At 37.9% G+C, this 26,877-nt stretch overlaps 2 protein-coding genes across 5 annotated transcripts; both read left to right on the forward strand.

Annotated features, from left to right (window-relative positions):
- The first annotated feature begins 259 nt into the window (after positions 1-259).
- Positions 260-6,826, forward strand: LOC114871529 (pancreatic lipase-related protein 2-like). 2 transcript variants are annotated; one of them, XM_029177548.2, is made up of 8 exons: positions 260-811; positions 1,027-1,922; positions 3,070-3,338; positions 3,409-3,679; positions 5,014-5,253; positions 5,529-5,762; positions 6,032-6,359; positions 6,609-6,826. In XM_029177548.2, exons 2-8 carry the CDS (start codon positions 1,754-1,756, stop codon positions 6,712-6,714), a joined length of 1,617 nt encoding a protein of 538 aa, XP_029033381.1. In that variant the 5' UTR covers positions 260-811; positions 1,027-1,753; the 3' UTR covers positions 6,715-6,826. The 2 variants fall into 2 exon arrangements, with proteins under 2 accessions (XP_029033381.1, XP_029033380.1); XM_029177547.2 differs by having other exon boundaries at positions 260-521.
- Positions 6,827-9,350: 2,524 nt separating this feature from the next.
- Positions 9,351-26,837, forward strand: LOC114871528 (pancreatic triacylglycerol lipase-like). Of its 3 annotated transcripts, none has more exons than XM_029177543.2 (10): positions 9,351-9,612; positions 21,172-21,326; positions 21,633-21,787; positions 22,724-22,843; positions 23,180-23,326; positions 23,649-23,877; positions 24,172-24,603; positions 24,930-25,056; positions 25,231-25,440; positions 25,698-26,837. In XM_029177543.2, coding segments are annotated over exons 1-10 (1,680 nt in total). In that variant the 5' UTR covers positions 9,351-9,610; the 3' UTR covers positions 25,801-26,837. The 3 variants fall into 3 exon arrangements, with proteins under 3 accessions (XP_029033376.1, XP_029033378.1, XP_029033377.1); XM_029177545.2 differs by having other exon boundaries at positions 9,352-9,612; positions 24,181-24,603; XM_029177544.2 differs by lacking the exon at positions 9,351-9,612 and adding an exon at positions 20,138-20,252.
- The last annotated feature ends 40 nt before the right edge of the window (positions 26,838-26,877 follow it).

The raw sequence follows: 26,877 nt of genomic DNA on the forward strand, positions 1-26,877 counted from the left end.
CAATGACACGGTTAAGTCCAACCAACCGGACTAACTATTGAGGGAAAAGAAAGAAAAGGTCGAGCCTTTTCAGACGACTGTAGCCTCATTAGAGAGACCGATCCGGTTCTTCTTTCTTTTTTACTGGGAATTCTGTTCGTTTGGAGACCAGCTCATCCGAACCGACGAGAGGAAACCTGGTCCGATATGGAGTGGGGCGGAATGCGCGATAAAACGAAGCTGACAGAGCTGTTCACACAATTTCCAGTGATTAGTGCTCGATGCTTGCTCGATCAGTGGTGAACTCTCGAATGTTTTTCATTTAATCCTCGGAATTTGTTATTGTGATGTGAAAGAGAAATCATCTTAATTGTGATTTTTAATATCATGGTTTTATGAGTGTCATGGATAAAGACTTAGTTTTTCAACCCTTTCATTGTTCAGCTCATTACCTTTATAATTCTTTTTATTTCATTCTATTGAATTGTGAATTCTAAAATTTTCAATTTTTTATTTTATAAAAGTCGTTAAGATGCTTTATTGTGAGTTCCACAGTTTCATAATTATTAAAATGTTATTATAGTAACTTATTATTTGCAAATGGTCTCTATCTTCAAATTCAAGGAAAAAAGTTCAAGGAAGTTACAAATTTCATTTTCCTCGTTCCTCTTCTTAAAATAAATATTTAATACGTCATTCAATGATAAACACTTTAAGATACAAACAAAATACTGACAGATTTCCGTAATACAAAAATTTTGAATAACAAATTATTCTGTGACGTCCTATTGAAAAACATGTTATGAATCATCTACTTTTCAATACCTCAATTGTGAGTAGATATTCTTCGCAATTATTATGTAAATTTTTACATTCAGTATCCAGATATTAAATAAAAAATCTGCTTTGAATTTTGCAACTGCTCCTAATTATTATTTATAAACAATTAAAGACCAAAAATCATCGTGTCTAATTTTTAATTTTTCAAAATTATTAAAGTTTAATGATTTTCGTATAAAATCAATGAATGTTTTGTTTATTTTGCAGAAAGCTATAAATTATTAACAAAGACAAAACAAGTGTCATTATTGAACTTCTGTGAATTATACATCGCATAACAAGATCAAGGACACAAATATGGTATAATTATTACCACGAAGAACAAGGACTGACTACGTTGCTGAAGTGTTTATTTTTTAACAAACGATGGCCTTTCGTTGATGCAGTTCGTCTATCGTGTTATCATTACTTACGTCAATTCCATTTTTCTAATATCGTCGCTCCCCTTTTCTTAAATAATCGTATCGGAATTGAATCGAGAAGAAATCATCGGAGAAGAAACATCTTCCATCAAGAAAAGAAATAATTGAAGAAGAGACTGTAATTGTGTTTTGTGATTTTGTGATTGAAACGAAATTGTAATTAATTATTAATTAACTTAAGGACGGATTAGTGTTTGGTAAGAATCTGTAAAGGTCTTGATTAATTTTGTTGAAATTATAATTAGTGAAATTATTCATTAATACAATTTATACAGTTTAATTTACAACAATTATTTAATAACAATTAAACATTTTTAAACGATTTGTGAGGTTCTGGTTAGAAAGATCATGAAGAAGAAGAAAATTTGTTTAAAACTATTAATAAAAAATGTGTTGAAACTATCAAATTAAAATTGTTTATCTGTGAACATTTTGTTCAATAATTGATTTATTAATTGTGAAGTGAGTTCGACGAACTTTTGTGACTTGTATATATTTATTGATCGTACAAAATGTTTGTAAACGAGACAATGTTGATACTGGCGTACACTGCCAATATGATGGCAACATTACCTGAAAAGGCTGGTTCTCAGGCTGTGGATAATAATATTGAGAAGCAAAATATAACAACCACTACATTATCACCTGAGGAGAAAGAGAATCAATTTGATTTGCAAGATCGTAAGTAAATTTCAATTTTTATTATTTATTTTAATAACAGGGGTATTAATGAAAAATTGATATTCAGCTTAAAATAATAATTACAAAATTAGTCTACTAAGTCTGCCCTCGAAAGGAGAAGAATGAGACGTCGCGAGACGTCAATAACATATTTCTTGCAAATTATCTTCTTTGGCGTTAATAAATTCCGGCAAGAGATTTCTTTCTATCTTTTGCGTCAATTTCCATCCATAACTCGATACATATAATTAATTACAAGGCACGAACGTTAAAAAGAAGATCAGTCTAAAACCTATATGTATTTATCATATTTAAATAAAAAATTCTGTCAATTTTATTAACAAAAAATAAAGCTGCTATCGAAATCTAAATTTTGATAAAGCAAAAGCTTACGTTCTTAAAAATGAAAATTAAATCCCTTAATAGACGATAAAAAAGGAAATTGAAAAATAATGGCATCAAATAGCACGAGAGATATAATTAACAATAAAGAGAAGATTATGCTAGAACGTGCATTCAATTGTAGTCACGTGCATACAAGTACAGCCGTGCTAATCGTTAATCCAATTCGAAGACGAAAACAGTAGCGAAGCATTCGAGGAACTGATAACACCCGTCGTGCACTGATAACATTACAAACGTCAGATAACCCCTAGACGGACATGGCAAAATGTTCAAATGTTTGATTCATTGTAAATAATGATAATAGTACTCATACTGCAGTATCCATAGTCATGTTTCTAGCTTTCGATGTGTTTCTAGAAAATTAATTTCTTCTGCTTTACACCTGTGACACTAGAGAGGCCCATTTGGACTCTTAGATCCTTTATGTCCTTTATATAGAGGTAGGTTACAGAGAATTTTAGTTTACGTTCTACCTGCTCTCCCTAGGGTCTAGACTCCCCTTAGGGCCTTCTCCAAAAACCGAAGGCAAATGATAGATAACTCTTCCCTTTATACCTAGTCTCAACCCTTAAGTAGCCCAGTAGGTCACATTTGATCCCATCAGAATCATGGTAATTAAAAATTAGGTTAGGCCAAGAGAAGCCTAAATTGCGCCCCACTATACACAGCAATTAATTGCAAACATACGTAGACGGTGGTCAATCAGCAGGTGCAAAACTTAAATGATTATTTCTCTGCGTAGAATGGTACATGTGGCGATGTTTCGAACCCTACGGTTGCTTCTACATCGGTTCCCCATGGTCCGGGGAGAACAGACCCGTGTCCACATTTCCAGCCCGACCGGATACCATAAATCCCCGATACATCCTTTATACACGTGATCAGACAGAACCTCAGGAGCTGAAGATCGATAAATTCGAGACCATTCAACAAGCACCCCTTCGGAAGAATAGTAATCTATACCTCATCGTCCATGGATTCCTTGATAACGGTGATAAAACGTGGGTGCTGGTACGTATTTCCCATTTTCTACATTCTTACAACCATTCATGAACTGAAGGACACTTATTTCCCTCCACAGAGAACTATGAAGGAGCTGTTGCTACGAGAAGACTCCAACGTAGTGATCGTGAACTGGATCGGTGGAGCAGGTCCCCCTTACACCCAAGCTGTCGCTAACACGAGACTCGTTGGCGCCATGACAGCACGTTTGGCTTATCAATTAATCGAAGTCGGAAGCATTAACCCGGCTAAGATGCACTGCATAGGCCACAGCCTTGGTGCCCACACCTGTGGCTATGTTGGATATACCTTGCGGCAGAGATACGAGTACAATCTTGGTAGAATTACTGGTAAGTCATTTGTCCCAATAATGCAAATTGGGAGGCAGAATTTATAGGGCAATTAGCCGAGTCCAGCAGTCCTTACCAGTATTGGGGCGGGCAAAAGAGGAGGGGACTATCTTAGGCTACCTTTCTGGCCACCCAGGTAGTAGCACAGGCTATTTGCCTTGGGGGTCATTTAAGGAAATTTTAATTAGTATTAAATAGCAAGTGTATCCCATCATGACCGCACGTTACACGCTCGTGCCTTCTCGGTATAAAATTCGGGTATCTTCGGGCATACGCGAACCGTCCGGCCACCTTCGTCTCTTTTCGCTTATTGACGCGTTTCGTGGAACGATCAATCGAGTCAAATACAATCAGCCCCACCAGCGGTCAAGGAACGAGCGGAGACGCACGAAGATAGCCGATCAAATCAGAAACGATCAGGGTAACAGTTGAAGAAGGAGAAGCACGGCCGAAAAAGGTGCAGTTCCTCCATTTTGTTCCATGCGGAACCGTACGCGGAAGAGAATCAACTAAAACCTCAAAAATACATTATTAAAAGAAAGGATTTATAAATATATATATGCAATCAATATATAAATATAAATAACCCTAAATCTTATAAGCATGAACAAGAAAAATCAGAAACTCCTTTATTTTTTATTATATATGTAGTTTCATTAATAATACTCATGTACAATATTTATGTTTAAAAAAATTTACTTTTAATGATCAAAGTCAAAATTTGGATATTGAAATGTGTCTCGAGGTATTGATAATCTAAATTTTTTGTGGAAGTTTATCAAAGATGAGAACCGTTTCCCATTTCCGATCAATCCTCCCCTCGCTTTGGAACGATGGTGGTGAAGGGGTTCGATCAGATTGACCCAGACCACTGTCACGTAAGCTATCGATCCCATCGGGAATTACCAGGATAACAGGAACGAACGAAAGCTCTCCTGGTAGCGAACAAGGAGAACGCGAATAGCGAGGGTGGATCAGGGTTGGCAGGACCCTTCAACCTGCAGAAGGGGAGGGCACATAGAATGGCTGCTCTATGGGGGTTGGAGACCATAGAAAATGAAACTGCATTTCAAATATAAAATCAAAATAATATTTAGAGGAGCCTATTTAATTAATCCTTATTAGCCTAAAAGCTTCATGCTAATAATTAACGAATTGCCCCATGGTTGTTAATTGAAAATTGTCCAACACAAAACTTACCCTTAGACTTAAAGAAATATAGAATTACAAATGTCGTACATAAAATGTACGGCCTCTAAAGTATTAACCATGGTTGCAGCAACAATTCAGTAAAGCTTCTCACGTTTCGTTTCGTTTCTCTTGTCTGTTAAAAGGCCTCGATCCTGCCGAGCCTCATTTCAGCAACACTTCCACGATGGTTCGGCTCGACCCGACGGACGCAACATTCGTCACGGCGATTCACACCGATTGCAATCCTTTTATCAGCGGTGGCCTCGGTATCACTCAACCCGTCGCGCATATCGATTTCTATCCGAACGGCGGCCGCAACCAGCCCGGTTGCAACGAGGGTGTTCTCAATTCCATCACCTTGGAACGTGGGAGTTTCTTTCGCGGTAAGCTTTCTTCTGTTATATAATCTATCGGTCCCTTCGGATTATAACACATCCAGTCACGATCCTTTGGTATCGATTACGATTATGTGACGAGAATAAAGGTGATCGTATTAGAACCTGTTTCAAAAGTCTTTTAGCATTTTCTGATTAAGTGTATCTATTCCTCTGTAGAGTACCGGGCATGGGGCGCCCTTCTAGGGAAAATGGCCGGCACCCCCCACCACTCGCGCGTAAACGTTTGCGCGGGAAATTTGAATTAGTATTTATTATTTCAGGAATCAAGAGGTTCCTCGGATGCAATCATATTCGGAGTTATGAGTACTTTATAGAAAGTGTCAATACGGATTGCCCTTTTTTGGCAGTTCCTTGCTCCTCGTGGGATAAGTATCAGGAAGGTGTCTGTTTCGATTGCGTGAACCAATATTGCCCCAGATTTGGACTGGATGCTCAACCTGGGAATTATCATGCCTCTGTTTATTTAATGACTGGATCATCTAAACCATTTTGCAGTTAGTATCTTCTATGTTAAACTTTCAGCTAAAACCGAATTGATCTTCGATTTTATTGCTATTGAATTAATTGTGTATTCAAATCACGTATCATTTTGCACATGCTTGGAATCCATTCAATCTTTCGATTCTCTTTTGTGCTATCCGAAACATCGTATGCATAAAACGTTCGATCATCCCGGAAATAATGATTGTAATACGTTAAATTATCAACCCAGAACAAAAGAAAAGAGAAAATTATAGAATTTTTTAAATTATGATGATTTCAGAGGGTCATTATAAGGTAACAATTAATATATCAAAGACGAACGAGAGCCTGGACCACGGTGGCGAGGTAGGCACCTTCGTGATCCGAGTAATCGATGAAAATGACAAGAAGTCCGAGAAAATACCGCTTAGTCCGCAGTCGAAGTACTACGAACCAGGTAGCACCCACACCGTGGTACTAGCTGGTGAGGTAGTAGGCAAACCGGAAGCGGTCGAAATTTCCTGGGAGTATCAGGCTTCTGTTTTCAATCCCCTCACGTGGAGGCTGCTTCACACACCACGTGTCTACATCGACTCGTTAACGATCTATAGTTTGGAGTCATCTCATGGGTACGTATTTCACAATGTTGCTCAGGATATTTCATCTGATGAATAAAATAGTTACATCCGTCATAGGATTATTTAAAATGCTATACACGGTGAATTTGGTGACATGCCTTGGTGTCATGTGTCAGAATGAAAGGTTTATGACCGCTGCAAGAATTGGCCACCAGATGTCACTTCCCATAAACACCTGCGCCTAACCTCATTTGCACATAAACTATCAATTTTAATATACTTTTTATTTGTTTAATTTAGGATTACTGTCTGTCCTGATGCAACGAAAACGCTGATCGCCAATGAGCCCAAAATTTTGACGACCAAGAACTGCCAGAATGCTGACTCAAATCTAATTTCTGCTTAAGTAAGCAGGTTTATAAGATTTCTTCAGCAGTAGGGAAAGATTATACAATCTGCTTTTGATGCTCTCAAATATTGTATTAATAAAGACCAAAATGTTTTTTTTTTTTACTATATGTTGCATATTGTTATTAGAGTTAATACTTGTCTTCTGGGCTGGAGGGATGATGGAGCGGCTGGCATGGTGTTTCTGGGCTCTTCAAAGGTCCTCCTTGGGTTTTTCTTGAATCCTCCTTAGGCTCTCATATTCTTCCAGGGTTCTCTTTAGGTTGCCCTTAGGCTCTTCTCATGGTCTACTTAGGTTCTCCCTAACTTCACCCACCCTAAGCTCCCCCAGCATTGAAAACATGGTAGGCGATGCCAACTCCCCCTACATTCACTCTTACCCAAGACAGGCCCACACTGCACCCAACTGTACATCAATCTGCCACATAATCAGCGTTCAAGAAGAGTTCCTCAACATAAATCACAGGGGTGCACGTCTTCAAACGGTGATTTAGCTTCGGTAACGAAAGCGGCCACCAAGGTGAAAGAGCACGCGTGTATAATAGCAGTGAAAGGAAATGGTGGCTTCACGAGCGCGGCGTTATTATACTCTAACAGAGACAGAAAGCGGAAAGCGGCCGTTCCACACGGGAAGGTCGCGTTTTTCCGGTCGAGGAAATTACTGGTGTGCATTGCTCCATGTTCCTTCTTGTAATTACGCGGAGATATGCAGGATGATTTCTTGCAACCATTGAGTCGTCCACACGATTTAGAATTCTTAATGGCACTTTCGATAAATGTAAAATCATTACTCTTTAAAACTTTATTTTCTAGTTGAAACATTTTTCTTTTGTTTAGAAAATTAGACAAGGCTCTTTTGACAGTGTACTCCTTTTTAAATTATTCATCTGCCACCTTTAACTCATTTTTGTTTCTCAAAATTGAACTTGTGCCATTTTCAAAAGTCAGATATTTAATGCTGGTTTCGCATTATTTCCTTAAGAACACTCGAAGCTGATTTCTAAATTAATTGACACACCGTTCCGTGCAATTATTCAAAAAAAGTACCATTGAAAATCGTTGCGGTTTATGCTTCTTCGAAAGTGACATTAATTAACGTGACACACGGCCGGTCCACGGGGTCAACGCTGTACTTTTCAGCGGGAAGAAACTCGTTGATGATTCCCAGAGAATGTAAGAAGAAAAGAATTTGCGGGATGACATAACTTCAGCCTCCACTTACGGATAATATTTCGGGTTTATTACGTGAACGGTACGAGAGAAAGTGACTGCTTCGAACGATTTTATTCGATCGTACGTACACCGAGCTATCTGGTTCACCTGGATTTACTTGCAGCGCAACAATAATTTCCCATGAAACTCTTCTTGGATGTACCATTTTCAAAGATTTCTTGATTAGATTAATTGCAAATGCCTCGTGCAGTTTTCTTCTTTTTAAGTTTAGCAATCACTCGAAGAAACAGGTTTATGGAAAAAAACATCGTGTTTGACGTATCATTGCGCATATGTATTAACAGATAAATGTGATAGAAATTATATTTGAAATATTGAGAAATATTGAGCTTATGTAAAAATCATCGCGTTTTGCAATTTTCTCTCGCAAACAAAAAATGCAACAAACTGCTGTCGTAAAGCAATGTTATGGGAGCAGAGATCTCTCCTTCGAGCAATTTCAATGGAATTTCGCTATTACAGTACTGAATTCTTTTCAGTTTTACGATTGAAAAACGTTCGATGTAGACGGCAATTGTTCACTTCGAAGAAAACAAATCTTTTTCCCTATTGTCGAAGTGAAACATGCAGACCGAGTCATAAAATTCCTACTTGAAATACTGACTGCGCAGTATACAAATTCAAAGGAAAAGCATTTATTTGTAAAGTATAGTGTTTCAAACAATTATATTGCCCAAGAATAGCTGGCCAGACAAGGAAAATCCATCGGGGCTGCCTCCATCACAGAGACACAATAGACTTGAGCAGTGGGAGTCACCTTTGGGACAAACATGTTATGTTTCTTCAGCATTCTTTTACAGAAAATACGTCTTATATACTTTTTCGAATGCCATATTATACTGAAAGGCCATTCGCATCAACACATATATCGTGGGGGGGGGGGGGGACGATATGATTTCCTGGGGATGGGGGTTTACTAGGCCTCCAGGTATACCTTCCATAAGTAATTCTAATCAATAGGATATTCATACCTGTCGATCTTTTGGACCTAGAAAAAAGTAGTCATAGAAGCAGAAATGGCAACAGACTGGTTGTGACATAATGGCTGCGGTAATTGGCTACAACGCGGAAGACACATGGTCCAATCTCACTGGGTTCTCTATTTTTTTCAGATTCTTACCTGACCTAAACTCCCCACAGGGCATAAGACCCCGCAAAGTCCAAATCAACAGGGATATCGACAAGGAAACTATTCAGGACCTCTCACCCTCAGGAGGTACCAGACAGCATCTGACCCTAGCTCTCCGCAGGACGCAGCAGCTGGCAAAATGCAATACAACAAGGATATCGAAAGGAAAATCAAGCAGGACCCCCACCCACACGAGCAAAAGGAAAACAACAAACACACCTGGTCAGGTGGTGGGCGAAAGATTTCGAGCGAAACGGAATGCGCTTCGTTCGAGCGGTTCAGTCGAGCGTCTGCCTCTCACCGAAGCGCATCTCCTCTTGATCCGTGTCTACTCTCACGATTAGTGACCACAGGAAAACGGAAGCTGTGCTTGTCCAAGTGAAGAAGCTGTCCGGTGCCTGTGATGTGTGACTACCGTTGCTGACAGGATCAAGAGTGTTGTGAAGCGTTCATCGTCCCAAGAGGAATCAATATGAGAGAGAGATCGACAGAGTGACACATGAGGCAGTGACATGAACCACGGACTTCGAAAATGTGAGTACCATGACATCGTGTGCCTTGAATAGAGATAGAGGCGGTACTGGCAATGTCAGTGTCAGGGACGACCTGTTGCGGGAGATCAAGGATAAACCCTTTGCTGAGTTCATTCGAAACTAATTTAGATTTTAATTAGTACCGTTGATAAAAAATAAATAAAAAATTGATAATTGATAGCATTGGGGATATTACATATTATGCGCTGTTATTTCCAAGGTACAGGCGATATAAGAAAAGCAGTATGTCAGGGAAGTCCAGTTAGACCAATTAGACTAATTCATCATTTCCGCGTTAAAGATGTACACTTCGGTGCAATGTAGATTGATTTTGGTTAAGAACAAGTGTAGGGGTTGAAGTTATCCGTGATTTGTCTTTAGTTTGGGAGAACCTAGGTCCTAGGCCCTTAGACATACAAATATTATAATTCCAAGAGCCCACAGTAAAACTTGAAAAATTCCCCCGGGCTCGATGAGTTAATTTAGAACTTCTAAAACCCTTTCACCCCGAGTCACGTGGTTAAAGTGCAAACATAACCTAACCCTTAGTATGATACTTTCGTCGAAATGACACTTCATTTTATCTATCTTTCTAATTGCTTTTCCATCTGTCCAACCTTGTACCATATTACACTATATGATGCAAATAAAAACAATAATTGTATCGTTGAACTGGATCGAAGGAACGAATCGATAAAAAAGCGTCGCTCGCCAGGCAGATCACGACCTCGATCGCAATTTTCATTGAAACGTGATTCGAATTCCCGACACGTGCTCGACAAACGCGACTTTAAATGGCACGCCGGTTTTTTTAAACGGTCCGTGCAGATTTTTAGACAGGATTGACCAACAGGATATTTCGAAGCGAGACGTCGTGCAATAAAAGTAATGAGATATCAATTCATTCTGAAGGTCCTTTCTGGAAACGTATAAATGAATCTTTTGAAATAAATTCTTCTGTAAAAATGGCGCCTCCAAGGGAGAATAACCTCCTAAAGAATATACCAAGCATTGTTTCTATAACCCCACAAATATTGTTTCCATGTAAAAGATTTTATTAAAACTTTAAAATAAATAGGACAATAATAGGACAATATCCAGTGAACATGGAGGATGCAAGAGGTTATGTTTGGGGTTTAACTCTAATATGATGGCACAATCAAATTTAACCCTATCAAAATTAAACTTATAGCTTTTTAATCAGAAATAATAGCAGTGTAAAATGCAAAATATCAAATGACACTACTTACATAACAAAATGGCACAGGGACAACAGTTACTTTAATTTTCATTCAAACATCTTGATGTTTAATGACGTTAATAACATCTTTACACTATTATAGCTGCATTGAATTTCCATATTAATAACATTTAATGCACTTTAAGTGTATCATTATCGCAGAATGCCATTATTGCAAAAAATTAAAGCAACTTGTAATTATGTAACTTTTGTTTCAGATTAATTCTATGCATTCTATTAACATAGTTTCTATTTAGCAATGCCACAATCAGTATTTGCTTCAGGAGATATTCGTCCTTTGTTGATATAAAAATAGAAACTTAATTGCTGTTTATTGTAACTTTAGTCACAATTTTGTAATTCTGGGTCACGATTGACCCAGATGTCAATTTTAATTAACAAGTACTTATCCTCCTCGAATTTCTTTTCAAATCTTCATTTTTGAAAGTCGTCTTCAGGTTTTAACCCCCTCAGGTGTGCTATAATTAATTAACTTATTATCTGTAGCACAAATGTTAATATAAATGGCAGGGGGACATAGAGAAATATCGAGGAAAGAAATCGTAGAAAATGGAGGTAGATTTTCCGAAGTATTCGCGATGAGAGAACAGACGAGTCTCGAAAGGCAGATACGAAACAAGTGTTGCGGACTTTCTCCAGAGGCATGCCTCTATCCACGTAGGCGTGCATACAAGCTTCTGTGTCTACCAAACGGTTCTAGACTCTTCGTATGGCCACTCATAATCCTCCGAACAATGTTTGCTCAAACATAATTGAGGTTTCGATGTTAGGTAATTTCGCAACTTCGCAGAAAGAAGCCGAGGATCAATGATGTATCCATCATTCTGCACAGACATTCACCAAATAGGACTTTTGGACAATAATTTTAATATTGGATAAGTTAGGTTATGTTGGTCCACCAAATGGCTGACATTGAAACAAAATGGCTGACATGATTTCATAACCTAAAAGTATCACAAATAACACTTATGCCACATTGATTTTAAGTTGAAAGTTTGAAAAAAATAAGAACATAAATCTTTTGCTAATGTTCTTGATACAAAATGGCCGGTTGCCAGTTACAGCAAACATGTAATGTGTGCCATGATTTGATGACATAGAATTATGGCAGAGCAACACGTATGCCATACGTTGAATTTTTATGTCCAAGGGGGTAGATCTACGTTGTTAGAACCTACTGATGGACCTGCAGAGCGTAGATCTACGACCCTTAGATTCTTCATGGGAACGACCAATAAATCAATCAATTTGCAACTGTTGTTATGAAACAATATAATTGTTTATTCTAAGAAATCGTATGCTATAGGGAAAGCTGTTACGTACACTAGAAGAAGATAAAAATAGTTGAAAGTAGATTATAACTTAATGAACCGCATAATTATTTACCATGAAACTCATGGATAAAATAATTGTTCTTGGGAAAATAGGAAGATGAAAAAAGCAATTGAATGATACAATGGCAAAATTACATAAGTAATGTTATAAAATTCATGCAGTTATGGGCAATTTTATATAATAAATCATAAATTAACTAAGAGATACGAGGAAATATAAAATTTTCTTAGAAAATAAAAATAGAATAGTTTATTTATTATTTCCAAATTACTTCTAAATAAGTTTTGTATTTTCAATAAATAATGATTTCGTCCATTCATAAATATTTGCAAATGGAACTGAAGAAATAATTTAATAGTCAAAATAAATAAAAAGTGGAAATAAACAGAGGCTTGGGAAAAATAAAGGCCATGATTACCGGAGTATAGCAAAAGAAATATATCACGTGCCGGAAAATCACATCGTCCAAGGTTAATAAATACGATTACCTAAATTTCTATTTCCTTCTTTTGTAGCAATTGCGAACAGATTGCGACACCAAACGATTTCTATCGAACTAGGAAACGAGCATAGACACTGACTCACGGAATCGAACACATTTCTTCGTGATTACGTGAATTGCATCTTTAAGAGCTAAAACTCGAGGGAATAATGGTTTTCGAATTGCGATTCACACTTCCGCCAACTAACGTATTCGTCCATTAAGTGATTTTTGTTGACAAGAAAATGGCCGTCGATTTAATGCACGAACGCATTCTTTTCCTTATTGAAGCTCATCTGTTTGTCATTTTTATTTTCCAATAATTTCTGATTATTATCTTCTCTACATAAGCAGTGTTTTCTCAGTAGCTTTTATTTATTGCACACCTTCAGTGTCGTGATGATCAGGTTATGCTAGGTTAGGTGTAAAAAGAAAATAAGGAAAATAATTTGAATAACATTGATTTGCAAATCAGTTATTTGTGTTTTTAATAATCAAATTATCGAGATGTCTGATAACTCAGGTCCATTGTCACTTTTTGTTTTTAAAAAAGATTGAAATATTGATATAAAGATTGAAAACCAGACGTATAAATTATAGAAAAATGGATAATAAATTACAAAACGTCTGGGGATATCTGTCGATGTTCAACAACAATTTTTTAAATAATCTTTATTTAAGCAACGATTAACATTCCAAGACTGACATAGTTGCCCAATCTCTAGTGCAAATAATGTTTTTTCCAATTGTGATAAATGTTCTGTTTGATTTATAATTTTATGCTAATCGTAAAAGGATTTTTACGTCAATCTTATAAGATATATCTTTTCCTGTATAATTTACAATGGACTTTATTCTCCATTAAATTATCAAAAAAGAGTATTAAAGAAAATGTTTGCAATTTCATTTGCATAATACATTATTCAACAAATTATAAAAACTTTTAAAACTATTTTCCTGTTTAATGAAATTCAGAAAACTTTATTTTTATGAATGCTGAAGTAAGTTTTTAAGGTTACCCACGTTAGAATTCATGGCTACCATAATAGCAATGGCTGATAACCTATAAAAAAGCGGTTTCTGGAAAGGAAGAAGATAATTGCTACAGGTATCGATCTCCAATGGGGAAAGGAATATTTCCTTAAATCACCTTGACATTTACGGGACAATCGTCAGGGTCGATTAGCCTTGAGGAAGGCCGGAGAGATCGATAAGTATCTCTGTAACCTCGTCTGAAACTCCATTTTGGAGAAAAGGAACTTCGAAACTTAATGGGGTACACGTGCAAAAATAGAGAGAAAGAAAGTGGAAAAGTTTTCAAAAATAACTTTCGCTATTTGAAAAATAATTTTACGCTTCAAAAAAAATTCCATGCAATCAAATTTCAAAATAATAAACTTCCAAAAAAATCATTTTTGTCTGGCAATTAAACGTCAAAATTAATTAGAAGATGTATTACATCCTCGACGTTTCCTTTCCAAATAATTGCACGGTGCGTGCTGTATTCACCTCCCGACGGTCTATTTTCATCTCTTTCTCTCTTTGAAATCGTTTGATTACTTTCTAGTTCAAAGGATCATCGAGATATCACGTTTACACGCCGGTGCATAGGTCGACCCGCTGAAAAAGAATTTCTTTCGAACACGTTGCATCCATGATTTACGACTGATAGGTGTATACAACATGTTGTGAAATTCTTTTCGCTTTCTTCTTTGTTTGCGATCCGAATCGAGCGAATTCATTTATGAGTTGTTATACATTAATTTTTATGTTAATTTTTCTTTCTTCCGCATTTTTCTTATTTAATAATTTATGCATCTATTTTGTGCATTGAACTTGATTTTTCTTTTTATGTTTATTCATTATTTTTCAAATCTTTATATTCCATATCATTAAATAGTATTTATTTAAAATTCTTTTGGGTGATTTTAATATCTTTAGGCAAAGGTGTACAGAACCGAGCATGGAGACATCCCTAGGGAAAATGGCGTCCTTGGGGAAGCCCCATTAAATTAAAAAGTGTATATACCGTTTCTAAATTATTTTCAATATTAATATCCTGGGAATTAAGGCCTGAAAGATTCCTACTTCCTCTAAAAGCCATTTCCCCTAAGGAGATCAACGATTCATTTGTAAAGTTTCAGTACTCCTAAATCGGAATTAATGGAAAATGATTAGAAAGCATTTTAATCTATGCTATCGCTAGATTAACGAAGTAGAGGCCAATATGAATCTTAGAACTACCGCGTACAATGATTGCTGATTAAGCGGACGTGAAATTCTTGAGAAAGTTCTTCAGCGTAAGTTGAGGTTAGACGAGACTGTCTCTCCCTCCTCGCTTCCGGTCTGGCCTCCTCTCGCTCTCACCCTTTTTTCCTGCCTCCTGGTTGGATCATTCTAAATAGACACATCGAAACGTGGCAGAACTGTGATTAGTATGTCAGCTACGTGCACGTGAACTTGGAAACTGAATAACGACTGCTTCGTTATACTCTGTCATTTAAGTATATTAAATAACGTGCTGTACCTACTTATGCGGATATTAAACGTGATAAAATGTCAGTTGCTCGATCACGTACTCGCCAGTTGAATGGTTTTAACAAACATACGTGATGTTTTTCGTGGTGTCGTATTATTTTTATATATGTATATTGTAAAGTCAGTTTGGCAATTCGAAGAATAATAATTGACACTTTAAAGTTAGTGTCACGTTTTTATGACTATGGCGCCTGACCAAAAGATTTTTCATTACTATTCTTTTTCCTAACATTATTTTCTCTACTAGGTTCTATTTGCAATTTAAAAATTCATTTAAATGCAAATTTAGAATAGGTTAAGTCACCTAACCTCATTTTGACTTAGATGGACCACAGGTTTAGGCTCTTTAGGTGACCTAACCTGACTTAGGCCATCTTTGGCGAAGATTGATGAGATGTACTAATGAAGAAAGAGAAAAATGAAGAGAAACGCGAGAAATGGAACCATCCAGTCATTCTGGTGACCTAATCCACTGTCTGACAGAAAGAGAAATGCTTTCGATTTTTATTTACCGCTAACGTAATCCTGGCTTTCTCTCTCTTTCTGTCCCTCCGACGTTCTGTACGTAATTACGCAATGCGAGTCGCCTCAGAAATTCGCAGACCATGGAATAAATTGCACCGTTTAACGTTTTACTCGCTGACATCGATAACTTTCTTACTTCCTTTCTTCTTTTATTCTCGAAAATTAAGAAACAATGAGTCATTCGAGATATAAAAGAGATTTTTTATTATTGTGGAAGGAAAAAGTGAATTTTGAGCAAGGCAAGTTAAGAAAAACCCAATGGGGCTGCCTCTGCCCTATAAGGACACAGTAGTCTTAGGTGATGGAGACCTCCTTTGAGAGGATTTCTTATTTTCAGTATTTTTTATACTGATATACAATTTGTAAGATACTATAATTGTAATAAAAATCCACTTTGACCGGCATATGACTTAGATGGTGTATGATAGGATCCCTGTGGTATAGAGGACAAAGCTACTAAACCCACACTAGAAGGCAGGATAATTTTCAACAAGTGGGGGTCTACTAGCACTTCCTAGTTAATATACATTCCATAAGAAGTAATTCCCATCAACAGAACATGCATACCAAGGAAACATAACCATGCAGACCGGTTGTGGCATGATGCCTGCAGTAATCAGCCGCAATGCGGAAGATCTACTTAGTGCTCAATCCTCAGTTGGATTCTTTATTTTTCACAAATTCTTCCCCCACCTAAATTGCCCTCAATCAACAAGGATATCTATAGAAAAACCATCCAGAACCTCTCACCCTCCAGGGAGAGCCTGACGGTTAAGTTAGGTCCTAACCTAAAACCTTCTATCTTTATACAAAGCAGTGCGATTTCTTCCTTTCACAAGATATGCACTCCATTTTAATTACACGGCGAATTCGTTCAGGTACCGTGCGCTATAAAATGGAGGAAACGTTCGAGGTGAATGTCGAAAGAAAAACATCGGCGTTGTTTTAATAAAATCGATATCGGTAAACGGTCGAACTTGGACTTAATAGAGGTTTGTTTACCTCGGCTCAATGAAAACGAGGAATCTCCATTGTTGAATACAATGGTCACTTTCACTGGTTTCAAAACCATGCACGATACATGGACGATACGGTACATGAAGTTACACCAGCTAAGAATTTCAATGACTTTCCGCACCTCGAACATGATTAATCGTTCTCAGTGCTAAGGCATAACATTGTTACACACGTGGTTAGTTTTGTTTTTTCATTTAGAAATTCCAAAGCAACAAAATACTTCATGTTTTATATAACGAAAGAAAAATTGAGCCAAGATTACCGTGAAGATTCGAAAGATCGAATAGGAATCTACTTACTCACCTGGTCATAGAAACTCAGCATTTCCGGTGTTCACGCTTCCGGCACAATTAGTCACGGCTACAGCTCTAACGATTAGAATCAATTTACCGTGAATTCACTAAGTAAAAATAGATATGGTGAAGAAAATGCGAATTGTACATGTGGAAAACAAAAGCGTGCCACTTTCGATAAAGAAACTTTTCTTGCTCGAACAAATTCCAATGAATCGATTAGATTCACATGTATTACAATTGCAAAAACTAAAGAAGAAATCGTAGAAGTTGCAATGAAATCGAATCGTGTGGCAGCATGTCGTACCAATAATAAGTTGTTGGCATATCATGCTGAATGATCTATATCTCTCTGTTTTACTGCAAGTATATCTGATCTACATCACCAATCTCAAAAAATACTGCAAATAACAACGAAAGACAATAAATCAACTTGTCTGCCCTACGTCATGTTTACTTTCGCCACGGGTGCCGTTTAGACGACTTTCATCCCGGCCCAACGCATTCCCCGGGTGACGGAAACAAGAAAGAGGAAAGCCAGGCCGAGGAAGCAAAGAAATGAAGAAAAAAGCAACAGGTCGATTCGGAAGAGAAGAGAGAGGTGTGGTGTAGGAAGTGGTACAGCATTGCCGGAGGGAAGGACGTCGAATCTAGGTTACAATCGTGTTCCTCTCCTTGTGGCTTCGTGGATATGTAGGCATGTCAGTGGTTCCCATCGATGGTTCGATGGAAATTTGTTGAAAAATCATTTGTTTTACCTGTAATTGATGATAGGTACAAGAATTGAAAGAAAGTATTAATGACATGCTTTCGTTGACATGTCAGGCATGTGAATAAGATTTAATCATAAGTATCCTGAGTTCCATCGAAGTTGTCGCAGTGAAGTTGGCGCACGACGCGGCGTGAATGTGTTAGTGCGCCAACTTCACTGCGACAACTTCGATGGAACTTAGTGTACATTCCTCCAGCACTAACGGCATATCACTTAAAATTCGATCCCTATCACTGATCCGTGCAGAATTTAGAAAAACGTTTCTAATAAAAGTTGTTCAGTTTAGTAAGAGCTATCTGAATATGCCAATGAATGCCAAATACAATAAGATACAAGATGGCGAAATATTCCAGAAGAAGCATATCACATAGAACGTTTGCAAATTTTTTTGAAATTTGATTCGCCAATTGCGAATCACTGGGACACACGATCGCAGCAATGCTGGCGCCGCGGTTACACTCTCGCTTTCGAAATAATAATTATTTAATACCCGAAGCCACGGTGAAATGCGAGCGACACTATACCGGTTTTCGGCCAACGCGAGCCATCCCGCGCCCCTTTTTAATCTTTCTCTTTCTTTCCTGGGACCTGCTTTCGAAGCAACCACCAGGCCCCCGGTAATAATGAAAGCATTTTCGAAAATGCGATCCTCGGTCAACGGATATTAAAACTGGATTTTACGTAACGGGACCTCTCCGGCGTCGATAAACATCCACGACGTGTAATCTCTAGCGGTTTTTACCAGTTTACGAAATTATGCAACAATTCTGCCTCCCCGCCTCCTTCGAGGACCTATATCTGCACCTCCCCACATCAGGAATGTATGAAGTACCATGTCCGGTACTTTGGGAGGAGTGTGAACAGAGGTTACAGAGAATATGGAGGGTGCGCCAGGTTACAGTCAGCCACAGGACATCAGAAACTCATCAATCAAACTAAAATATTAGGCAAATTCTAGGATTAGAGCCTAATTGTTGGACTCAGTTTACATTAGGCTAAGAGCCAGGACTAGTAGACCTAGATTCTCCCCTCAGGTAGGGCTATTAAGCCCTAGCTCCTTTGAACCCACAAGGATAATGAATAACCCAAACATCAACAGGTATAGTGGCGGCCAACAGTGCAGCTGTTATTGTTTACATTCCGCAACACTTTCTTTTCCACCATTCGCCTTCAGTCTTGGGGGAACCCAGGGAGAAATGAGGCGCAGGCCAAAAAGACCCCCAGGAAAGCCCAATTTGCTGCGCCTGCCTGTGCCCTATAGGGACACAGGAGGCTTAAGTGGCGCTAAAGGGATTATTGTGATCCCTTTTGAGTGGATGATCACTAACAAAAGATTTAGTAATATATCACTCTAAAAAGCCATTTAGATTGGCGTATAGGACTTGGGTGGCCTCCCTGGGGGTGTGGGGCACAGTGCTGCTAAAGACCATTAGGAGACAGTATGATTACTTAGGGTTGGGGGTTTAATTAGGTCTTCTGTATACACTGACAAGTTCAAAAAGAAGTAATTCCAACCAATGGCATATCCATACCTGGGTAGGACCTTTTAGGCCCAAGCAATATAGGACAAGGAGGTCCTGCCAAATACCCCAGTACTTCAGGTCCTATATATTATGCCTAGTTTGTACGACAGATCATGAATTAATAATTAGTAATTCTTAGGATCAATACACATCACAATAATTGAATGTTGCCATAGCGGAAGGGTTCAGCGACAGGGTACTTGACACGAGGTTCACGAATTTCATCTCGGATGAGTTTCCATCGATTTTATACGCAGCTGCCGACGAGAAATGCTGAAGAACAGGTTATCGTGCAACATTCCTCGCGAACACCGACCTTATTCATCGTTCACTACCGTGATACAGGTTCCCAAGCTACCGTTACTTTTTTATCCTGAAATTCCTCTTTGTTCCGCATTTTTCAACCCGCTTACGACACGTAATTCGCGCGAGGATAATAATGAAACCTCTCACGAGCCAATAGAAAGTAGCGATTTGCGTTCCCTGGATTTTCTAATAAATGAAGCAATTATTTGCAATTCCAAATGTGGAGATTAGGACCTTCGGATTATTCATGAAAATTCAAGAATAATAGAAGCAAAGAGGAATCAAGTAATCATTATCTGCTGTATACGTGTAAGCTAATGATCGAGTAGACGTAATAAACAGCCTTGAATATTTTTCACGAATTAATATGACATCGGATCAAGGTTCTTCAGATCTCGATAACCGTCATTTCTCCCACCAACGGTTATGGGAACTGAACTGGGTTCTCTCCTTTCTGCGAACATTTAGTAACAATTTGATCTTCTAAGTGGTGAGATTCCTTCGTGTAACGAGTCCATTTAATCATTTAATCATCCTCTCATCAGTTTCTCCTCAGTAGTGTATTGTGGAAATCTTTCCTGTGAACTGAGGTATTCTTCGTTTAATTTTCAAATAACACTGTATAATGGAAATTTTTTTGGTAATTATCGATATCTCGTCAACCCCACCGATTTCGCTCGTTTTTAAATATATTGTTGGGATGATGATTCTGAGCAACTTTTTCGAGATATTTGCAAAAGAAAGTTGCTACTATTACAGTGAATTCTGCGTATACCTACACGTCCATGGCAGTGTGTGCGTCAGTATGGGATGGCTGGTTCTGTAAACACAGCATGGTACCCGTCAACCAATATACATAACGGGTGGAACTTAAAAATTCAATATTAATTTAACCTAACCTAACTGATTTCTCGTGTCGAACTTGAAAACAGACGTGAAATAAGGAGGGAATTCGCGAAAACAAGTTTACATAACAGCCGAATGGTAATTAATAGCAGGATGAGAAATGTCTGACACGTGACGTAGCTTTCTACTTAAAAGTGCGATTACGGTCGTAATTATCAGCAATAATTGTTGCGGGAGAAAAAAATGAATCATATGGGAGAAAGAAGGCTTTCGTTTTTATTGCGATACCCTTTTTGCAGCTGTAGCTTTTGATAAACATTAACAGTTCGTCGATTTCAGCTGGCAATTCTTTACCTCTATATGATCCCATAATTTTATTCCAGTATTACTGAGATGAAAATCATGATATAGGCTTCTCTTGATTAAAGGGAAGGATAGGGACAGCAGCCCCCCACTATTTTCTTTCAGTCTTGGGAGGACTGAGGGGGGCCGAAATGGTGGGGGAATCAAATGAGAGGCCCAATTAGTGGGAGACCCAAATAGTGGGAGGGCAAATGGTGGGAGTCTTCTCCCCTATCTTCATCCTTAACCAAGAGTAACCTACCTTGCACCTAACTGTACATTTCGCATAGTGTTCAATTGCTTCCTTCTGATTGATTTCAGGATGAGGTGGAAGAAGCAAGGAGTCACCGAGGGCGAAGGAGCATCGATCCTGCTATTCGTCGCATTGGCTCCTGTTATCTGCGCCGCTGGAATCCTGGACCCTTGGCAGTGGGCGCGTAGTGATCGTATCGAGGTCAACATTCCTTGGTTGCCATGTAATTATTCCAGGAGATCGTTATCTTACACTTGGCTGTAACTTAGACTTCTGTTAACTAATAAGGAGTAAGCACAGAAGCTACCATTAGCCTTTGGTCTTGGAAGAACTTAGGAAGTCCCTAACTTAAAATCTCATAAATAAATATGACAAATGGTGGGACACTTCTTCCCTTACATGTCCTCCTAACTAAAGGAAGCCTAAGTTGCGTAGCAATCTACCTTCACTTTTACCTCCGATTGTCTCTCCAAAGTATAAAATGAATACAATCCTTAATTAATTTATTCCTGGATATTTTTATTATCAGTCGAAAACGAGACACGTTGCTACGACGAGCTAGGCTGTTTGAACATAACCAGGAGCTGGTACCACCTCATCCACAGGCCACTGAATGTGTTCCCTTTACCACGGGAAGTCATCAATACAAGATTCATTTTGTACACGAAGGAAAATCCCACCGAAGTATGTACTGACTATAATTATTCTACTCTAATCTGAAGATATTGATCACTAATCATTCTCAGGACTAAACAATGAGCGATTGTTGTTTTACATGATAGGATATTTTTTAAGTGGTAGTTAGTAGAATTAATTTAAAATCATCCATTGGGTTTTCCTGTCTGAATGAAGATTCTTTTATAGACAATTAAGTATTTCTTGTCCGGGACTTCCCCCTCTGGGACTTTATGTTCCTTATTGAAGTTATGGTCGGTGATGGGAGTTCTTTAACTTTCTATGAATTTCTGCCTTTTGGTATAGATAAAACGGTGGAAAGTCCTGTCTCAATTATAATAGAATTCCAGAAAATAAAGTTCCTCTTTCATTATCCTGTCAGAGTGAAAGTGGTGGGTGGTTGATGAACAGGTTCCTTGGGCTGAGACAAAACTTTCCCTAAGCCGTTTGTGTCCTTTCGAGAACTCGTGGGACTCTGGTCCTGGAAGCCATTAATTAAATTCCGTTCAGAACGAAGGAAATTGTCACATTTTCATTTTAAATGGAGGGCAGTGTTTATAACCTAAAATATTTTAGACATCGTTTAATATAAATTTGAAATAAATTTATTGCATTTATGTAGAAATATCTTCTTTAAATTGAAATTTAATCCTGTCTAGCTGTTTATGAGCACGATAGGGGGGAATTTTAATTGATTGCTGGGAAATTTGGAATTTCTTCCTGCTCTTTGATTACCATTGACGCATCTTAAATTATGAAAACGTCAATGGCCAAACAGGAACTGAATAAATTTAAAAAACGAGTAAGACAGGCTTGTGCGAAATATATGCAAAATTATTTTAGTAATTGTGACTAGTGTTATTGGACTTGGATTTCTAGAAGATTCTTAAGTATCAAAATTGTATAAAAGTACAATTTGGAAAAAAGTAATTGATTTTGTTTCAGGGTCAAGTGTTAATAGTCGCCAGAGACAAGTCCATCAAACGATCGAACTTCAGTTCGAAAAAAAAGACGAAATTCATCATACACGGTTTCATAGACACCCCGCTTAGTAATTGGGTCAAGGTAAAATAATAATTCATTAAATAATTCAAAGATTCGAGGAATTCCTGATCAGTCGTAAGACCCCGTTAACACACGTGACTCCATAATCGCTGACGTAGTATTACGTCATTTCATAACCTTCAAAATTCCACTTTAGAAATCTATAATCTCTTTCATTATTATTTTCAATCGAATATTAACACTTTGAGGGTCGCGTGTCTGCAAAATGACTAATCTCCAATTTGCAATTAATACCTGATGGAGTAGATAAGATTAAACACGGCCATCGGAGTGTTAAGATTTACTGTCTCTTTTTTAACTTGACCCAAAACATTTCTATTTGAATAATCACCATAGGAGATGAGGTACGAGTTATTGAAACATGACGACTACAATGTCATCGTGGTGGATTGGGCCGGAGGTAGCCTGCCATTGTATACTCAGGCTACTGCCAATACAAGACTGGTGGGCCTTGAAATAGCTCACCTCATCAAACATTTGCAGGTAAAGCAAAATAGGTTACCGGTGAAAAGCTTATGAAAGACTTCGAATCGTACACTTTACTTTGACACGCTTTCGGATCGTTTAGGTGCTCCTCTTAACAATGTCTACAGATAGAAAGTAGAACTTCAGGAAACGTTATCTTTCTAATTGGAAGTGTGAAGAGTTGAAAGTATGTCAGGTGAATTTGTAATAAGTCGTCATGGCACTGGACTTAGAGACGCGACATTAATGTCCTGTTGTCATAACATCAAATTAAAGCAAACTTTTCATCGAACATCTTACACTCTTTCATCGGCATATAAATGTAATAATTGAAACGCAGACTAATTATGGGCTGGACCCGAACGACGTGCATCTGATCGGACACAGTTTGGGAGCCCACACAGCAGGATACGCGGGTGAAAAATTGGGCGGGATAATAGGTCGTATAACGGGTTTGGATCCTGCGGAACCCTATTTCCAAGGAATGCCTAGTCACCTAAGACTCGATTACACGGATGCCAAGCTGGTCGATGTCATTCACACGGATGGCAAGAGCATCTTCCTCTTAGGTAAGGGAAACCTGAGCAGTCAGCATGTGGGCGAGTAGTCGGGTTAATAGACCTTGCTACTACCTGGGGTGAGGAATGTAGTTCCTTATCCTAGGGTAGTGGCCTATTCGCCACCAGATGGATCTGGCTAATACCAACTTTCTCGCAAGTCCTTATCTAACTATCCATCCAACATTTTGCCATATTAAATGCAAGACTAACTGATCAGCATCGCTTAATTGTCTCAATGGAACAAAGCGTTGAACTTGTACCCCACTGCATCATTCATTTCAAACTAACTTATTACACAATAAGGACTTCCAGGGTACGGAATGAGTCAGCCGTGCGGCCATCTGGACTTCTACCCAAACAACGGTAAGGAACAGCCAGGATGCACGGATCTGAGCGAAACCACACCGTCCTTACCCTTGACGCTCATAAAAGAGGGTCTGGAAGAGGCATCCAGGGTGTTGGTGGCCTGCAATCACGTGCGTGCCATAAAACTGTTCATCGAAAGCATCAACTCGAAGTGCCAATACGTAGCACACGAGTGTTCCAGCTATGCTAGTTTCCTCAAGGGAGAGTGTTTCTCCTGCAAGAGTAACAATAGCCTCAGCTGCGGTGTTATGGGGTACCATGCGGACACTAGTCCTGCGCTGGTCAGAAGGCAGGCCATGGGGCAGGACGTACTGTCACTATTGGGGTCGAAGTTCTTCTTCACCACTGGCAAAGAAGACCCTTATTGCAGTAAGTACATATTAAAAACAAGGAGTTTGCACAAACCTTGAGGCATCATACTGGGGATAGGTACCTGCCTTCCTGATAGGGACTGAGGGCACTTTGTATCAGATCTTTGATTCCCATGCTATGAAACGACAATTTTGAGTGTTATCTTTAATTTAGAACCTTAGAAACATAAAACAGTTGAGATTTGAAGTCACAGTGGGCCTGCATAGAGCAGCCCCCCAGGGAGCAGCTACCTTCTTGTGTCCTCCATGGTGGGACAATACCATCTGCTGCTTTAGACACTGTAATATACTTAGAAAATACTAATTTTAAATTAATCTTTTTAGGAAGGCACTATAGAATTACCATCAATCTTGCCCGACCACCAACTGCAGAGAGCTGGGTACAGGGCTTCATGAAAGTTACTCTGTATGCTGAAAATGGGATAATAAGAGACGTCGACCTTACTCCTAGGTGATTTTCATCTAATAATCTTAAATAAATATCATTTTTGGAATGTTGCCTCGTATTTGAAAGTGGCATCACATTCTTGCTGGAGAAAAGTAAAACTTCTATTAAACGCACGTCGACGGAATATGAAACTTTCGAAAAGATAAATTTTACTGCTTCTTTCACCCACAACTGCAGCGGATACATGAAACTGGAACACGGTTCGACGGTACGAATGGTGGTCGCTGCCGGACCATCTGGTGAAATTGGAAAAATCAAACGGGTTGAACTTTCATGGGCCTACGACATGGACGTGCTACAGCCACGATCGTTGTGTTTCTTTTGGTGCAACGACCGTCTTTACGTGAACAGTGTCACTGTAGACGTTATGGAGCTTCCAGGCAGAGGGTAAGTTAATTCCATCTTGCTGCACTTCATTGATACTTGAATCCCTATCATTGAATCCAAGTTTTAATTATCCACATTAAATGTAATACATATTTAAATGAAATAATTCAAATCATCACCATTGTTTTATGTAAAAAATATATATTTCCATTGCAAAATACAATACTTCATTCCATATCATTCTCTTTGGTATTAGCAGTTTACAAAATATTTGGGAATATTTGTTTTACATTTACTTACCCTGTTTGTCTGTACAGAAAAAGAGAAGCAGACTTCACCAGCAAACTTTGCTCTGCTAGCAGGCACGAATATGCAGAGATTGCTAGTGGTTCCACAGCAGCCTTTGTCGACAACTGCTGACATTATCTTCAATTCATTTGAAGGATTTCTGATTACACTGTGATCAGTCTGAAGTTTGTGATAGTGTTCCTGTGAAGGGTATGACAATTGAAATATAAATGATTTTCTTTTCAGTAATATTAAATTAGAACTAATTTAAGCAAAACAATCATGTTCATAGTACAGAAGTATTGAACATGATTTTAAAAAACAATACACTGTACTTTGGTAATAGTTTATTTAAAAAAAAAAAAAGAAAAACATTCATGTAACAGAAACGTTTAATAATTTCAAAGAACACAATGCACAAGTTACAGGTAAAAAAACAAATCATAAACAGCAATACTTATCTTTTAAAAGCAAAATATCGATGAAATTATTTTCACATATCACAAAAAACTGTACAAACATAATTGAAAAAAAAGTATTGTGTTTACAAGAAATTTTTCTTTTACAAAAATCATTGCCTCATTCAGGAATTCACACTTTTGTTTCCTGTAAAGTGCATTGAAGATTGTTAGTCAAATTAATTTGAAAATATGTAATGTATGAAATCGGCGCGTATTTGCAGCAGTATTAAATACGATTGATTTACTTTGTACATCTTGTATATATATATATCTACATATATATATAAATATAAATTGGATAGTGTTAACTAGATAATGCTAGTATTAGTACAAAGCAGGTATCCTTTGCGAGTGATCATCGACGGTTTCTGGTAGAAATTGTTAAAACGCAAAAACTTTTGGTTCAATTGTGAACTGTGCGTATCTACGTCCATCTTTTATACAATATTTACAGAAAAGTTCATTACCGTCCGTAGTGACATAAATATAGCGAGAATCGTTTGTGATATTTTTCCTTTTTTTTTTCTTCTCTCTTTATAATTTAAAATAATACATACTTTACTGGTAACTTTAATTGTACAAACCAAGGATAAGAGGGCAACTATAAATGTTACGAACGTATCTCGTACTGTGTTAATGTTTCTAACGTTAGAAACAAGTTTTTATAAATATATTGATTGTAAAATATAAACTTGTTATGCCATACAACTATATATTGTTGTGATTAACAGTTACACCATTCTTATCG

This window comes from Osmia bicornis, chromosome 16 (genome assembly GCF_907164935.1).
Source record: "Osmia bicornis bicornis chromosome 16, iOsmBic2.1, whole genome shotgun sequence".
In the NCBI taxonomy this organism is placed as follows: domain Eukaryota; kingdom Metazoa; phylum Arthropoda; class Insecta; order Hymenoptera; family Megachilidae; genus Osmia; species Osmia bicornis.

Bases quoted from the DNA above. Each gene is read 5' to 3' on its own strand.
- LOC114871529 (XM_029177548.2), top strand. From the start codon at position 1,754: ATGTTTGTAAACGAGACAATGTTGATACTGGCGTACACTGCCAATATG. The intron at 3,339-3,408 runs GTACGTATTTCC...TTCCCTCCACAG, and splicing joins GTGATAAAACGTGGGTGCTG to AGAACTATGAAGGAGCTGTT. The intron at 5,254-5,528 runs GTAAGCTTTCTT...TTATTATTTCAG, and splicing joins ACGTGGGAGTTTCTTTCGCG to GAATCAAGAGGTTCCTCGGA.
- LOC114871528 (XM_029177543.2), top strand. The intron at 22,844-23,179 runs GTAAAATAATAA...TAATCACCATAG, and splicing joins CGCTTAGTAATTGGGTCAAG to GAGATGAGGTACGAGTTATT. The intron at 23,327-23,648 runs GTAAAGCAAAAT...ATTGAAACGCAG, and splicing joins ACCTCATCAAACATTTGCAG to ACTAATTATGGGCTGGACCC.